Source organism: Notolepis coatsorum, assembly GCF_963971535.1.
Source record: "Notolepis coatsorum genome assembly, chromosome: 2".
NCBI classification, from domain to species: Eukaryota; Metazoa; Chordata; class Actinopteri; order Aulopiformes; family Paralepididae; genus Notolepis; species Notolepis coatsorum.
In genome coordinates, this window is record NC_140166.1 from 63,307,426 (window position 1) to 63,326,286 (window position 18,861).

An 18,861-nucleotide genomic window follows, 5' to 3' on the forward strand; every position below is an offset into this window, starting at 1 on the left:
CACGACACGTTGTCGGCGAGTTTTGGCGCTTTTCCAAAACGGAAACACAATTTCAGCGTTTTGGTAGGGCAACGCGTTTTCCTGCCAAAACGGCATTTCTATCTAACAGGGACAGCAAACGTATTCAAAAAGTATTCAAAACGAAAACAAAAACACTAGTCTAACCATGGCCTTAGTCTAATGACTTGTGACCCCAGGCCATCAGGATGATCAATGGCTCTATGCAACACTTAACCCAACCACCTATGAAATCATAGCACTGATTGGAGACAAAATAAGTGATGATAGTCAAACTAAACAAAAACAAAGCTAAATACTTTCCCATCATAATGGACTGTACTCTTTGAAAGTTGCACATTTGTAATAAAAAATAAGTTTATTTAGTATATTTTTTGTTCGCGTCAGATTATTTGTAACATAATGGAGATGAACACTGGTTGGGGGCCCCTCCTAAGAATGACTGCCTAGGACATCAATAGACCCTAGCAGCGCCACTGCACACACACACACACACACACACACACACACACACACACACACACACACACACACACACACACACACACACACACACACACACACACACACACACACACACACACACACACACACACACACACACACACACACACACACACACACACACACACACACACACACACACACACACACACACACACACACACACACACACACAATGACAAGGCTTTGCTCCCCTTTGGTTAATTCACTCACTAGTTTAGAGACATGATCATAATGACCAAGCCCGAGTCAATCAGAGCTTCCTCCTACGCGGAGGTATGGTCACTTTTCCGTCTGATGCGCACTGTCTTTATACTATGAGATATACACGTTTCTAAAGATATTAAGCTTTTCTCTGCATATTTTCACACTGCCAACAAAGTAGCCTACTGGATCCATCGTCTCGAAAGGGATGCCGGCACGTCTGACACCTGAGACTGAAAGTACTCAGCCCCTCCCCTACGACTCAACTGTAGTTCTTTCAGCAAGGGAAATTATTAGGGCTGTCCCCGACTAAGGATTTGGATGGTCGACTATGATTGGCCAAAATTTGTCGTTAGTCGACTATTGGTCGACAAAAAAAAAATATATATATAATATATTTAAATATATATATTTTTTTGTATCATTCCATTTGGGCTGTGGGGGGTGCTTACTGTCTGGAGGAGTCATACTACTAGGAAACATACTATGTTTCTCAGAAACTAAACTGGACGTATCAGTAACAGACCCGGAAATTGAATTAGAGAACTATTCTTTAGTCCGCAATGACAGGAACAGGCATGGAGGAGGTGTCTGTATGTACATCCATCAAGACACCAAATTTATTAACCGTACAGACCTAGATCATGAGGCTATTGAAACTGTTTTTGTAGAAATTCTATTTGAAAGGGCTAAATCTGTTCTAGTCGGCACAATTTACAGACCGCCAGACCAAAATGGCTTTTATGACGTGTTGGATGCGTGCTTAGCTGGAGTCGAGGATACAGAAATGATTCTTATTGGGGATTGGAACACGGATATGCAACAAAAAGATGCACCCGTCTTCAAATCCTACAATAGGTTTTGTGATCTGCACGGCCTCAGCCAGCTAATCACACAACCCACACGTGTGTGTGAGTCAACTCAGACTACCATTGACCTCATCCTGACCTCTGACAAGTCCAAGATCGCCAATAAAGGGGTTATAGCATGCGGGTTAAGTGATCATTATATGATATTCTGTACCCGCAAAAAGCTAAAACAAAAGGCTGGCTGTCACAAAACAGTCACATCTAGAGACCTCAAAACGTACTCTAGCGAGGCCTTTAACCTTGAACTGAAGAGCCTGGACTGGTCAGATGAACTCAATGGTACACTGGTTGAAGAAACATGGCTTGGCTTCAAAACCAAATTTTCAACTATACTAAACAACATGGCCCCCCTAAGAACCACTAGGGTAAAAAATCGCGCTGAGCCGTGGATGCACGCTGAAATACTGACCGCTATGAAAACCAGAGACAAAAAATGCTCTGAGTTTCGTAAAAGTCAGTCAAAGCTTAACATAAGCACGAGCAGTGAACTCCAAGCCCACGTGACTGAACTCAAACTAGAAAGAAACAGACTAAGAAATGATGTAAACTCCATGATCAAAACAGCAAAGAAAAAATTCATCAATGACAAAACCGAGGAAAACAAAAACAAACCGCGTGAACTTTGGAAATTACTCAATAATCAACTAGGCTGCAGTAAAAAACTCAAAACCAGATTCTCAAACATAAACATAAAGACGGACAACACGCTCATCACAGAAAAGCTGGATGTAGCCAATTACTTAAATAGTTTCTTCACAAACATAGCCACAACACTGGTAAACAAACTACCCTCCCACTCAGGGCATTATGGGGTAGAACACATAGTAGCATACTACAAGAACCTAGGGGTCCACAAAGACGACTTCAAACTGGAAATGGTAACAACAGATGAGGTACTCAAAAAACTGAGCGCCCTCCAAACAAGGCCACTGGCCATGACAACATCCCCTCCAAATTCCTCAGAGACTCAGCAGCCGCCATCACCCCAGTCATCACACACATAATAAACCTCTCCATAAAACAGGGACACGTCCCCAAGGACTTCAAAATTGCGAGAGTGACCCCTCTGCACAAAAAAGGCAGTAAATTAGACCCAGGCAACTACCGCCCTGTTTCTATCCTTACCTCCATCTCGAAAGTCATGGAAAAAATTGTATACGAACAGGTCGAAAAATACCTTGCGGAAAAAAATCTAATCTACGAATTCCAATCTGGCTTCAGAACATCCCACTCCACTGACACATGCCTTCTCTATTTAAACGACCACATCAAACAAGAGGTGGACGCGGGCAAATACTGCGGCATGGTCATGCTGGACCTACAAAAGGCCTTCGACACTGTCAATCACACCATTCTGATTGACAAGCTAAAAGCAATTGGTTTTGATAGTCTATCAGTGAGCTGGATGCAATCCTACCTGGAGGGGAGAGAGCAGATGGTGGAGGTAAACGGTACCCTATCCCCCCCCCTCACAGTAAACTGTGGTGTTCCACAAGGAAGCATACTAGGTCCGCTACTGTTCCTAATTTATGCAAATGACATGTCGTCAGCTTGTGACTGCAACTTGTTCCTGTTTGCGGACGACTCAGCCCTGCTGGTCTCTGACAAGAACAAGTTACAGGTTGAAAAAACCCTCAGCTCAGAACTAGGCAAAATCTGCATATGGCTCGCTGATAACAAACTATCATTACACATGGGCAAAACAGAGTCCATTCTCTTCGGTTCAAATAACAAACTCAGCAAGACCGACGGCTTCTCAGTTACAGTGGGTGACAATATTGTCACAAGGAAAGAAGATATTACCTACCTGGGTTCCATCCTAGAGGCAAATCTTTCCTGTGACAAAATGGCATCCAATGTAATAAAAAAAGTCAACCAACGAACTCGATTCTTGTACCGGATCTCCTCACTGGTAAACAAGAATACCCTGAAGACTCTAGCAGGAGCACTCATTCAAGGGTACTACGACTATGCTTGCACCTCATGGTACCAAAGCACCTCAAAGGCGCTAAAAACAAAATTACAAACATCTCAAAACAAACTGGTCAGACTACTGCTTGACCTTACTCCTAGAACCCACCTCACCCCTGCCCACTTTGACAACCTAGGATGGCTTAGGGTAGACGACAGAGTACAGCAACTTGCAATGGGCCTGGTCTACAAGATACACTACACGACCAAGGTACCCATGTACATGTCAAAATACTTCCCAAAGGTCAGTGAATACCACGATCACAACACCAGAGGGAGCTCCACAAATCATGTTAAACCCAGATTCGGCTCAAACAAGGGACTAAACACGTTTCGCAATTATGCCACATCAATGTGGAACGCCCTACCCAAAGCTGTAAAGGAATGTGAATCACTACCCACTTTCAAAAACACTCTCAAAAAACACCTAAGGGAGACTGCAACCCGAAACTGGCCCCTGTAAATGTCCGAACACAACCCCCTCCAATGTACAGTAAATTACCAAGTATGGTCTTGTCAATAATCCAATGTACAGTGTTGTTTGTACAGTTGTACAGTGTCCCCCACCCACCCCTCCTACCCAACCCCCCCCCCCCCCCCCCCCCCCCCCCCCCCCCCCCCCACTCCTAACGAAAGAATGATAAAAAAAAAAAAAAAAAATATTATAATTTTATTTTTTTACTATTCGACTAAGAGGTTGGTTAGTCGACTACGGCTCCTTTCGACCGATTAGTCGACTAATAGGGGTCAGCCCTAGAAATTATACAGCCGGACAAGTTAACAATAACAATGGTCAATCAATGCAACACGCTAGGGCAGTGGTATGTTCTAACAAAGACAGAAGGGTAGTAGTGGCTAGACGGCATCCACATCACAGCAGAAGCTGTACACTAGAGCACTACAGTATGTGTGCGTGTGTTGCATTGTGGACTTCCCACATCATGACATCAAAGCAGCTTGATGAATGTCCACCATTACAGAGCTAGGTTGTCCTGCTGTTTCCATTTTGTTTGTGTATAAAACTTTTGATCCGACACTCACCACCATGATCCATAAGGCCCCACCCTCACCTCCTGCTCCCTCTCAGCATGAAGGTCAACTCCGCCCACACCTGGGAACTTAGGGAGGGCGGTGTGTAGAGAGAGAAAGAAAGAGAGAGAGAGCGAGAGAGAGAGAACAAGTTAAGTGTCATTCCTGAATCCTCAGCAGATGTAAAAACTAAAAACCCTTTCCAAGTGCCACACCTGAAATAGCACAAACACACCTTGTCATTACAGTTTAGATTCACTTCCACCTAGTAATTCACCCATCATCACCAATGTTCACCATAACCTTCCTTTTACTGCCAGAGGATTTATGAGAGAGAGAGAGAGAGAGAGAGAGATAGAGAGAGAGAGAGAGAGAGAGAGAGAGAGAGAGAGAGAGAGAGAGAGAGAGCGAGAGAGAGAGAGAGAGAGAAGAGAGAAGAGAGAAGAGAGAAGAGAGAAGAGAGAAGAGAGAGAGAGAGAGAGAGAGAGAGAGAGAGAAGAGAGAAGAGAGAAGAGAGAGAGAGAGAGAGAGAGAGAGAGAGAGAGAGAAGAGAGGAGAGAGAAGAGAGAGAGAGAGAGCGAGAGAGAGAGTAAGTAAGGTAAGTGCTGCAGTAAGAGAAGCAACAGCTCTAGTTAGCACACAGATGAGGGCTGTCCTGAGTAACATATTTGTTAAGATAAGATGTTACTTTATTAATTCCCTTGGGGAAATTCAGGGGTCATAGAAATGACAATGCAAATATAATAGGAGAGTACAAATGTAAGAATGAAAGGATCCAATGTGCATACGCGCACAGCACCACATGCCACTACAACGGAGGATTACCTATATAAAGCTCTGCTCGTGACAACCAGGGGAAAGAAAATCACAAAAATCACAAAAGGAAAATCACACATCAAGTTGCTAGCAATATTAAAGACTGTGCAATGGCATAGGTGACAAATCAACTAAATAGGAGCAGCGCTACACAGAGTACTTAGGGTACAATTAGCCTGGTGCTGAAAGAAAGAGGACACTGGTCCTCTGAGATATAGACCTTCATTAACCTGGATGAGAGTCTGGCTGTCCATGTCCTGGTTTCCTAAACTATGGGTCGACACCCAAAAATAGGTCCTAGTAGGGTCCTCCCGCAAAGACAATTAGGCAATGTATTGTAAGTCCCAGGGAGAGACTAGAGAACTGTTTGTAAACAATGATGACGTAGCCTATATCGGGATGGCTTGCAGTATGGCAACAGAAAGCACGTAATTTCTGCAGAACTCATTTCCAATGGTGTCTGTGGATCAATCTTCTAGCTGTTGTGACAGCTATGCGTGTTCCGTACTTAGGGATGGGAATCGAGAATCGGAATCGATTGGGAACCGGTTCCTAATTGCCGGTTCCTGGAATCGCATGCCTCCGCAACTATCGATTCCTCTTATCGATGCCATGTTTTTCCGACAATTGCGCATTTAAAAACAATAACGTTAGCGCCACGCATGCAGCCATAGCAGACTATTTGATTCCTTGACTAGGAAAATCTAAAGGGCTTGATATTGTGTGCAGTGTAAACTGAAAGTGCTTTGCATCCTAGTCATTAATTTACATGGTAAAGTAACGTTAGCCGCTAGCTAGTTAAATAGCCATGCTCATTGCAGAGAGAGACAGAGAGAGAACACTGAGCTGGCCTTTATTTATACATATATAGGTAGGTTATTGCTAACAAATTCTCTTTTGCAATAACGACCTGTTGAATGCAACTACAGTTCAATAGATTAAATTAGTTCTCAAATACATTATTTTATTTAAGTGTATAGTTAATTTAATTTAATTCATTATTTTGTACAGTTTTTGTATTTTTCTGACATGGGGGCTCAACAATAAATGATAAATGACAATCAGAAATGTCAAGTTGCATGTTGTTATTCTAACAAGCTTAGTTCTGTTGCATTTCCAATTTAGTTATTTAAATTATAAATGTATCAGGAATCGATAAAGAATCGGACCGATAAGCAGAATCAATAATGGAATCGTATCGATAAAATCTTATCAATTCCCATCCCTAGAAACCTTATGGGATGTTGAAACTAGCTTGCCTCCAGTGACTCCCATATAGCCTAATGTTTAGGGTTGGGCACCGAGAACCGGTTCTAATAGGAACCGGTTCATAACTTCCGGTTCTGGAACCGGAAGTAACATATTAGCATTTCGATTCTTAATTAATACCCTCGTTGCAGTACAGCAACCAAATTAAACTGTATCAAGTCAACTGACAATGTGAATAGTATGAAAACAATTTAAGATTAAAAAAAAAAAGTATAAATAAATCTCCTGAGAACTAAGCTGTGACCTGTTTTGACCTGCACCTCAAAGAATCGGAATCGAGAATCGTTTAGAACCAAAAATCGAAATGGAGAATCGGAATCGTTCAAATCCAAACGATGCCCAACCGTAGCAACTAGGGATGGGTACCTTTCACATTTGAACCGATACCGGTACCGGTACCGGTACCTGTGAATCGATACCGGTACCCAACGGTACCTTTTTTCGGTACTTTAAAAAAAAATAAAAAAAATAAAAAAAAAATTTTTATTCATTTTTTTTTTTTTACTTTTTTTTTACTTTTTTTTTTTCATGTCAACGTTCACACGCACAATATATGCTTACCTAGGATTTGACTTGATTCAACAACAAAGCAGTCGGAGCAATGACGAGCCGAAAACTGTAGAAATGTAATTTACCTACCTCAGTCGTAAAAAAAAAATCCAAACTTCAAATAACTACAATTTCGACAGTTTTCGGCTTGTCATTGCTCCGACTGCTTTGTTGTTGAATCAAGTCAAATCCTAGGTAAGCATATATTGTGCGTGTGAACGTTGACATGAAAAGAAAAAAGTAAAAAAAAAAAAAAAGTAAAAAAAAAAAATAATAAAAAATATTTTTTTTTATTTTTTTTTTATTTTTTTTTCGGTTTCTCACTTGATTCGATACTCGGTAGTACCGACGTGTTTCGGTTCGGTACCTCAAAAGTACCGAATTCGGTACCCATCCCTAGTAGCAACGTTAGCTCTATGATGAGCGCAAGGGCCCGTCCCAGTGGGAGACATACCCGACCGCACAGCGATACAAACAGCCTGCTGCATAAGGCTTATGAAATCCTGGACGTCAGATTACACACAGGTGTTGTTGAGACTGTGTCCCCCCCAGGGAGACCATCAGGAGTGTCTGTCTGTCTGCAGCTTTCCACAATGTTTTTATTTTTTTGTGTTTCTTAAAAGGGGAATCATGCCCCAGAACATCTTACACTGAAATTCGTTTTATATTTTAGTATTGCTAGAAGGTCTGAACTAGAGTTAAAACCTCATTTGGGTGTAAGTGCTCAGAGAAACATTGTATGGCCTCATAAAGTCAGAGCCCCAATCATTGTCTGTGGAGCAGCTCTGACTGAACTATCCTTGGACACAGGAAGAACATATCGATGCTGTCCTAGTGAAAACCTTGTGATCTCCAATTTTGGTGATGTTAAATTAGGGTTGTTTCAGCCTGTCGTTGATCATCATCATCATCCTTCATTGCCTCAGTCTGGTGTTATCTCTCTCGATCCTCTGCGTTGCATTTGTTGTGGTTCGTGGAGGCAATCGTTCGGTGGAATGGCTGAAAAACACCCATCCCTATTCCCCAGTGCATTTGGACAAGCGTATGTGGAATCGTCCATTGTGTATCAAAAAGGATAGTTTATTTACATAAACAAAGGTCTCACACAGAATGAAAAACGAATTGAAAGTCTTTAAAAGGTTTAAGAAAAGAAACTAGATTAATAAGGTTCCGTTCATCTCTCTTGGTTGTGCGGCCCATCTCCCTCCTAGCTCGCTCTCTCCTCGTGGTTCGCACTTTCCCCTCCCCCAGCCCTCCTTAGGCTTTTAATTCACCTGGGACTGTGAAAAGCTAACGCTAGCTAATCTCAAGTATCACCAATAATAATACAAACTAAGATCTATCTACAATCCTAGACAACATTGCTCTGATACTAACTTATTGTTGGTTGCTTGCTGATGATACCCACAAATACTATTATGGCAGGTCACGACAGTCCAGCTTCAAATTCCTGGGAGTCCAGTCAGTCCACATATCAGAGGACCTCTCATGGAACCTCAACACCTCATCACTGGTCAAGAAGGCTGGCTCACCACTGTGCCTCTTCTTCCTGAGGAGACTGAGGAAAGCCCACCTGTCTCCTCAGATTCTGGTGAACTTCGACAGGTGCACCATAGAAAGCATACTCACCAACTGGACTGCCTCTAACCGGAAAGCACTACAACGCATCACCGTTGGTCTACAAGATTCACTACACGACTAAGGTACCCATGTACATGTCAAAATACTTCCCAACGGTCAGTGAATACCACGATCACAACACCAGAGGGAGCTCCACAAATCATGTTAAACCCAGATTCGGCTCAAACAAGGGACTAAACATGTTTCGCAATTATGCCACATCAATGTGGAACACCCTACCCAAAGCTGTAAAGGAATGTGAATCACGACCCACCTTCAAAACCACTTTCAAAGAGCACCTACGAGAGACTGCAATTCGAAACTGGCCCCTGTAAATGTCCTAACGCAACCCCCTCCAATGTACAGTAAATGTCCTATTAAACCCAATAATACACGAGACCCTCTTCTTGGGACCAAGTAAGGTTTAGTCAATAATCCAATGTACAGTTAGTTACCCCCCGCCCACCCGCCTACCCAACCCCCCACCACCACCACCACCTCCAATGTACAGTTTCCCCCCCCACCTACCCAACCCCCCCCCTCCACCCCTCCTACCAACCTCCTACCTACCAACCTCCTCCATCAAAAACAGTACTGTATTTGTAAATCTGGTATGTCATAAATGTATAGATGTAGCAGTACTGTCTATCTGTACCTACCAACCTCCTCCAATTTACAGTTTCTTAATCAAATGTATATACTCTCTTTTTTTAGACTATTCTTGTATCAAAAACAGTACTGTATTTGTAAATCTGGTATGTCATAAATGTATAGATGTAGCAGTACTGTCTATCTGTATGTCATGTATGTCATAATATGTTATGATGAATTGAAAATGGGGGACCCTGATGTAAACAAGACGAAAGTCTTTCTCTGGTCTGCATGACCCCCTTAACAATTGTGTGTATTGAGCCGTATACTATATTGTACCCATTCTGCAATCTGTTAATACAATTTTCAATCAATCAATCAATCAATCAAACCGGTACACCACTCCCTGCAATTGAGTCTATCCATCACAAACGGTGTCTGAGGAAGGCACGCAGCATCTCGTCCAAATCATGGACTGTTTGCCCTGCTCCCCTCCAGGAGACAAACTAATCAATTACAATTAGCACTACACACAGTAGTACACATTTATACAAAGTCTGATTGATTGATTGAAAGACACTGTACATTGGAATACTGACAAAGCCATACTTGGTAATTTACTGTACAACTGGGTTAGGACATTTGTAGGGGCCAGTTTCGAATTGCAGTCTTGATTGATTGATTGAAAACTTTATTAACAGATTGCAGAATGGGTACAATACAGTACAGCTCAATACACACAATTGTTAAGGGGATGCAGACCAGAGAAAGACTTTCGTCTTGTTTACATCAGGGTCCCCCATTTTCAATTCATCAGGACATATATGACATACATGACATACAGATAGTCAGTACTGCTACATCTATACATCTATGACATACCAGATTTGCAAATACAGTACTGTTTGTGATACAGAAGGAGTCAAGAAAAGGGAGTATATACATTTGACGTAGAAACTGTACATTGGAGGAGGTTGGGTGGGGGGGGTTGGGTACACTGGGATACTGACAACCACACTGGGCAACCTACATTGGAGGTGGTTGGGGGGGCACACTGTATAAACAAGCAAAACTGTACATTGAGGGGGGGGAGACTCTGTACAAACAAACAAAATTGTACATTGGACTATTGACAAAACCATACTAGGTAAATGACTGTACATTGGAGGGGGTTGGGTTAGGATATTTACAGGGGCCAGTGTTGAATTGCAGTCTCCCGTAGGTGTCTCTTGAGAGAGGTTTTGAAAGTGGGTAGTGATCCACATTCCTTTACAGCTTTGGGTAGGGCGTTCCACATTGATGTGGCATAATTGCGAAACGTGTTTAGTCCCTTATTTGAGCCGAATCTGGGTTTAACATGATTTGTGGAGCTCCCTCTGGTGTTGTGATCGTGGTATTCACTGACCTTTGGGAAGTATTTTGCCATGTACATGGGTACCTTGGTCGTGTAGTGTATCTTGTAGACCAGGCCCATTGCAAGTTGCTGTACTCTGTCATCTACTCTAAGCCATCCTAGGTTGTCAAAGTGGGCAGGGGTGAGGTGGGTTCTAGGAGTAAGGTCAAGCAGTAGTCTGACCAGTTTGTTTTGAGATGTTTGTAATTTTGTTTTTAGCGCCTTTGAGGTGCTTTGGTACCATGAGGTGCAAGCATAGTCGTAGTACCCCTGAATGAGTGCTCCTGCCAGAGTCTTCAGGGTATTCTTGTTTACCAGAGAGGAGATCCGGTACAAGAATCGAGTTCGTTGGTTGACTTTTTTTATTACATTGGATGCCATTTTGTCACAGGAGAGATTAGCCTCTAGGATGGAACCCAGGTAGGTAATTTCATCTTTCCTTGTGACAATATTGTCACCCACTGTAACTGAGAAGCCGTCGGTCTTGCTGAGTTTGTTATTTGAACCGAAGAGAATGGACTCTGTTTTGCCCATGTGTAATGATAGTTTGTTATCAGCGAGCCATATGCAGATTCTGCCTAGTTCCGAGCTGAGGGTTTTTTCAACCTGTAACTTGTTCTTGTCAGAGACCAGCAGGGCTGAGTCGTCCGCAAACAGGAACAAGTTGCAGTCACAAGCTGACGACATGTCTCCCGTAGGTGTTCTTTGAGAGTGTTTTTGAGAGTGTCTAATCACATTGTATATTACTGTTGCACTTTACTGTTACATTTGCACTCTGGTTGGATGCCACAATTATTTTCGTTGTACTGTACTACTAGTGCTGTATAAAGACAATAATCTAATCAATCTAATCTAATATAATTCAGTGTTTGTCAAACAAATGTGTCTGCGTGAGGCAATGTATTGGAAGTCCCAGAGAGAGACTAGAGAACCCCCCCCCCCTCCCCACCAAAACACACACATACACATAACTGTTAATATTCCATTGATTGATTGATTGAAAACTTTAGATTGCAGAATGGGTACAATACAGTACAGCTCAATACACACAATTGTTAAGGGGATGCAGACCAGAGAAAGACTTTCGTCTTGTTTACATCAGGGTCCCCCATTTTCAATTCATCATAACATATATGACATACAGATAGACAGTACTGCTACATCTAGACATTTATGTATGTTGAGTATGTCATTGTATGTTGAGTATGTCATAAATGTGTATATGAATTGAAAATGGGGGACCCTGATGTAAACAAGACAAAAGTCTTTCTCTGGTCTGCATCCCCTTAACAATTGTGTGTATTGAGCTGTACTGTACTGTACCCATTCTGCAATCTGGTAATAAAGTTTTCATTCATTCATTCATCATGACATACCAGATCTACAAATATACAGTACTGTTTATGAGTACAAAAATAGTCTAAAAAGAGAGTATATACAACTAAAAAGAGAGTATATATACATGACATTGTTTACATCAGGGTCCCCCATTTCCAATGCATCATAACATATACATGACATACAGATAGACAGTACTGCTACATCTATACATTTATGACATACCAGATCTACAAATATACGGTACTGTTTATGATACAAAAATAGTCTAAAAAGAGTATATATACATGACATTGTTTACATCAGAGTCCCCCATTTTCAAATCATCATGTCATTTGAGTTTAGCAGCTAGGCAACGTTAGCTGTTAGCAAAAGAGTGCGTTAGCAGCACTCTGGTGCGTTGATTTCTATGACAAGGTTATTAATATGGGAAACATATGAACCACCACAGCTCTTGGCTGTTGACATTAATAACGTTACCTAAAACATCATCATCACCCCAATGGGATAGCTGCTATAGCCAGCCCAACGTTAGCTAGCCATCTAATGGTGTTAGCTAGCCATCCAGCTAGCCTAGCCTGTACTGTACACACTAGTCTGCACATCTGGCTCACGTAACGTTACATTACTTATTTTGATCTGAAAGAAGCCTATATACCTCGCTTGCTTTAGGATCATGCATGGAAACGGTCACGATTGCGAGACAAAACGACTAGATGGCACTTACAGGTGAATGGGGTCAAACCAGTTGGACGGCTAACTGTTTCTCCTCCGCCAGCGATGTTGACACCTTGCTTGCAGTCGGACTGTGTGTGTTTGTTCTTCTACCTACAGCCGGACAGGGGGCGTGACCAGGGGGCGTGGTCAGGGGCGTCCTCCCTGCTGTGTGCTGCATGCAGGCAGGAGCAGCAGTGGCGCCACCGTGCGGTGTTAGTTAGCTACTACGTCAGTGTAAAAAAAATTGGTTGCCCATCAGTTCAGATTGATTGATTGATTGATTGAACAATTGTATTAACAGATTGCAGAATGGGTACAATACAGTACGGCTCAATACACACAACTGTTAAGGGGATGCAGACCTGAGAAAGACTTTCGTCTTGTTTACATCAGGGTCCCCCATTTTCAATTCATCATGACATATATGTGACATACATGACATACAGATAGACAGTACTGCTGTCTATACATTTATGACATACCAGATCTACAAATACTAAATACAGTACTGTTTGTGATACAAAAATAGTCTAAAAAGAGAGTATACATTTGAGGGGGAAGAACCTGTACATTGGACAGAAGCAAACACAGTTCAACTCCCACCCACACGTCAGATCAAAACAAAACATGTAAAACAAAGTGCTCATTAGTATTTAGTAATGCATAATTGGTAAAACAAACTCAATCTTTGCAACTTCAAAGAAAGCTTGCTGTATTACCCACCTCACACACAGCAGTAGAATGCAGGGTTACAGCTGAGCTCAGACTGCATTAAGGCATCTGGCATCTGAACATTCAAGAGGGGATGTGTCTAAAACTGAACATTTAAATGGATGGAATATTGTAGTGACAGGGCTGCTCAGAGTTGTAGCTAACACTTATGTGTGACATTATTTAACCGTCTGGGTCAAGTTTAGACCATTGGAAGGGTACCAATGGGCACGTCCTCTAATTTTCGCCACTCAAAATGCCATTTTAGCGTGATGTTTTCAGCTGTGGGGGCACATAGTCAAGTTTAACCATTGGAAGGGCACCAATGGGCACGTCCTCTCGCTTTTGCTACTCAAAAGGGCACTTTAGGTTTAGCACGATGTTTTCAACTGTGGGGGCACATGGTCAAGTTTAGACCATTGGAGGGGCACATCCTCTAGTTTTTTCACTCAAAAAGGCACTTTTGCGTGATGTTTTTCAACTGTGGGGGCACATGGTCAAGTTTAGACCATTGGAAGGGCACCAATGGGCATGTCCTCTCATTTTCGACACTCAAAAGGGCATTTTAGCGCAATATTTTCAACTGTGGGGGCACATGGTCAAGTTTAACCATTGGAGGGGCACCAATAGGGCACGTCCTCTCGCTTTTGCCACTCAAAAGTGTCACACGCCCAGGTCAGGTCAGGCCTGGGAGAATCAAGACCACAGACAGGAGGTGAACAATGGTCTCCTACCACCCTCTAGTGGTCACAAACAATTGATGCACGCTGTGATGATAAATATCCTTAACAGTATGCTGTCATTGCATTTAGTGTTGATATTACAATTGTTATCTGTTTAGGTTGTTCTCTGTGTTTGTATCTCTGATTCTGTGTGTGGTATAGCCTAGTCCTAGTTCCTGTTGTGTTGATTGTTGTATTAGTTCTTATGCCTTTCTTCCCCCAGCTGTCGTCCATTACTAATTAGCGTTAATTAGGATCTGTATTTATTGCCTGTGGTTTGTTGAGATGTTTGTGGCGACATACCTCCAGTTTCCCCCCGTTCATGTCGTGTTGCACTGTTTTCATCCTAGTAAGTGTTAGTGTTTTGTTGTTTTGTATTGAGAAGTGTTGTAAGGAGTTCAGTATGTTATTTGTATTGTACTTGGTTCTCCAGTAAACTTCTCTTCTCCAAGCATCGATCCTCGTCTCTGCCTCTGTTCCCTCTCTGCAAACTGTGTTCTAACCTTCATTTAGCAACCCCATCGTAACACAAAAGGGGACTTTAGCGCGATGTTTTCAACTGTGGGGGCACATGGTCATGTTTAACCATTAGAGGGGCACATCCTCTAATTATTTCCACTCAAAATGGGCACTTTTGCATGACATTATTTAACCGTGGGGCACAAAAGCACTCAAAAGGGCACTTTTGCGTGATGTTTTTCAACTGTGGGGGCACATGGTCAAGTTTAGACCATTGGAAGAGTGGGGGGCACTTTAGCGCACGTTTTTCAACTGTGGGGGCACCAGGGGGGGTCCGCCAGTGTTGAGAATGTTGAGAAATTTGATCTGATCACAATGCCGGCAGAATGCAGACAGCGAAAAGAATGTATATAAATGACAGGTTCATGATCTAGACCTAGAATTATCTAGAATTATAATAATCATATTATAATTAATCTGTATATTATAATGATTGATTGATTGAACATTGTATTAACAGATTGCAGAATGGGTACAATACAGTACGGCTCAATACACACAATTGTTAAGGGGATGCAGACCAGAGAAAGACTTTCGTCTTGTTTACATCAGGGTCCCCCATTTTCAATTCATCGTAACATATATGACATACATGACATACAGATAGACAGTACTGCTACATCTATACATTTATGACATACCAGATTTGCAAATACAGTACTGTTTGTGATACCAAAAGAGTCCAGAAAAAAAAGAGTATATACATTTGACGTAGAAACTGTACATTGGATTGGGTAGGTGGGGGTGGGGGGGTCTGTACATTGGAGGTGGTTGGGTGGGAGGGGGAGGGGGGTTGGGTAGGAGGGGTGGGTGGGGGACACTGTACAACTGTACAAACAAAACTGTACATTGGAATATTGACAAGACCATACTTGGTAATTTACTGTACATTGGAGGGGGTTGTTAGGACATTTACAGGGGCCAGTTTCGAATTGCAGTCTCCCGTAGGTGTTTTTTGAGAGTGTTTTTGAAAGTGGGTAGTGATTCACATTCCTTTACAGCTTTGGGTAGGGCGTTCCACATTGACCTCATCAACCTCAAGTCTGCCTCAACCAGGAATACTAGAGGTGCGGCAAGGGGGATTGATTGATTGATTGATTGAAAACTTTATTAACAGATTGCAGAATGGGTACTATACAGTACAGCTCAATACACACAATTGTTAAGGGGATGCAGACCAGAGAAAGACTTTCGTCTTGTTTACATCAGGGTCCCCCATTTTCAATTCATCAGGACATATATGACATACATGACATACAGATAGTCAGTACTGCTACATCTATACATTTATGACATACCAGATTTGCAAATACAGTACTGTTTGTGATACAGAAGGAGTCAAGAAAAGGGAGTATATACATTTGACGTAGAAACTGTACATTGGAGGAGGTTGGGTGGGGGCCCGGGGGGTTGGGTACATTGGGATATTGACAACCATACTGGGTCATTTACATTGGAGGTGGTTGGGGGGGGGGGCACACTGTATAAACAAGTAAAACTGTACATTGAGGGGGGGGGGGAGGAGACACTGTACAAACAAACAAAATTGTACATTGGACTATTGACAAAACCATACTAGGTAAATGACTGTATATTGGAGGGGGTTGGGTTAGGATATTTACAGGGGCCAGTGTTGAATTGCAGTCTCCCGTAGGTGTCCCTTGAGAGAGGTTTTGAAAGTGGGTAGTGATCCACATTCCTTTACAGCTTTGGGTAGGGCGTTCCACATTGATGTGGCATAATTGCGAAACGTGTTTAGTCCCTTATTTGAGCCGAATCTGGGTTTAACATGATTTGTGGAGCTCCCTCTGGTGTTGTGATCGTGGTATTCACTGACCTTTGGGAAGTATTTTGACATGTACATGGGTACCTTGGTCATGTAGTGTATCTTGTAGACCAGGCCCATTGCAAGTTGCTGTACTCTGTCGTCTACTCTAAGCCATCCTAGGTTGTCAAAGTGGGCAGGGGTGAGGTGGGTTCTAGGAGTAAGGTCAAGCAGTAGTCTGACCAGTTTGTTTTGAGATGTTTGTAATTATGTTTTTAGCGCCTTTGAGGTGCTTTGGTACCATGAGGTGCAAGCATAGTCGTAGTACCCCTGAATGAGTGCTCCTGCCAGAGTCTTCAGGGTATTCTTGTTTACCAGAGAGGAGATCCGGTACAAGAATCGAGTTCGTTGGTTGACTTTTTTTATTACATTGGATGCCATTTTGTCACAGGAGAGATTAGCCTCTAGGATGGAACCCAGGTAGGTAATTTCATCTTTCCTTGTGACAATATTGTCACCCACTGTAACTGAGAAGCCGTCGGTCTTGCTGAGTTTGTTATTTGAACCGAAGAGAATGGACTCTGTTTTGCCCATGTGTAATGATAGTTTGTTATCATTGTACAATACAATCCCTTTAAAAAAAAGTGCATTTGGCCAGGCAGTCTTGTCTTTTCATATAGACTAGAGCATCCCACCAATGGAACTAATACCTCAAACAATTGGAGCAGTGGTCCCCAAACTACGGCCCACGGGCCGCATCCGGCCCGCCTCCAAATTGCGCCCGGCCCCCTAGAGCCCCGGAGCTTTAAAAAATATTATATATGATTTTTTTTTTAAGATGGCAGCATCCCCATTGTCTGTGCTGAATGTTTGTTAGTGTTTGATATTTTTTGTTGGTTTTTAGTACTTTTAAACATCCATTTTTAGTAAGTATAGTAGTTTTCATTTGATCCTATAATTTTTTCTTTCACCGATTTGTGGACTTTTTTTTTAGTGTCCTGAAAGGCGCCTTATAAAATAAAATGCATTATTATTATTATCATCCAGGAGGGAAAAGACACTTTGGATAGTATAGGACTGCATCTCTGCCTGTCCTGGCCAGGAAACACTTTGCAACTGTGATCTCCTCTGGCAGTAGTTGGATATTGTAATAATGTGTGGCGAGGGGTGGCAGCAATTCCACTGAGAGAAACTGGTTTGAGGCTGGATAACATGCCTGTATGCCTCTCATAAATAAGTTGTTCTCCAACTCATGAGAACCTGCTCTCAAGCTCTTGCAGCATTCTGTCGAGGACTGGATAGAACAGTCTCTGTCTCAGCTGATCTCCTGAGCTGAGGTCTGAGCTTGTGCCACAAGATGACTCAACTACATACTCGTCCATCCTGTTCTGCTTCCTCCTTTGGCTGGTAGTATGTTCCTCAATCCCAAGGCCATTACATATGGCCTTTGTCCTGTTATACATCTCTGAGGTGCGATAACATTTGAGTGTGTCCTGCACTGTGATTTTAAATAGTACATAGTAGTACTGTATATTTATTTCATTAATAGTGTTATTATTTATTTCCTGACTTTTTTCTGTGAAGATCCCAGAAAGGGTTATTAATATTTGTGTGGCTTTCTGGAAAACAATAAATATTTACGTTTATGCACCACTGTGATCGTCACATTTCTTTCTGTTACAAACTGACCTTAGAGTGTCCACATCATATCACTCATTCAAGAGCAGGGTTAAGGAATGGCTCATTGAAAACCAGAATTGTCAACACTGAGGTGTGTGTGTGTGTGTGTGTGTGTGTGTGTGTGTGTGTGTGTGGATATGGTGCGTTTGTCTATGTCTGGGTCTTCTAATATTATGTCATGATGTGCTCTGTCCTTGTGTCCATGTGTAGCCGGTTCAACGCTGAACCTGCCACTACTTCGACCATGCCTTGAGTGGGAGTCGAACCCCGGGCGTCCACACCGGGGCCAGCAACACAAACCGCTGCGCCAAGAAAGGAATTCCTCGCTAACTAACCATGTCTATCCTGTCTCTGAGGATCAGGGGAGTGAGTTTTACTTCCATGTACCGCTACCGAGCCAGCCACGTCTCTGGTCACACTATCGCGGTACATATCCGTTACATTCACCCCCCCTAAACTCACTCCACTCCACCCAAGGCACTTCGATGCCTTGAGTGGGATTCGAACCCCGGTCTCCCGCACCGCGGGCGACACCACAGACCTTTGCGCTAGGAAGGAATTCCCCTCTAACTAACC

The 18,861-nt window shown here is 42.5% G+C and overlaps 1 protein-coding gene across 1 annotated transcript in view; it reads right to left on the reverse strand.

The window, feature by feature from the left end:
* Nucleotides 1-12,986, reverse strand: part of LOC311223401 (consortin-like) — a gene marked incomplete at its 3' end in the record, with an annotated part of 109,457 nt that extends 96,471 nt beyond the window's left edge. Inside the window, 2 exon segments of the mRNA XM_084308189.1 lie at nt 4,608-4,684; nt 12,899-12,986. Coding sequence (XP_084164315.1) covers nt 4,608-4,620 — 13 coding nt within the window. The 5' untranslated portion in view covers nt 4,621-4,684; nt 12,899-12,986.
* Between the last annotated feature and the right edge of the window lie 5,875 nt (nt 12,987-18,861).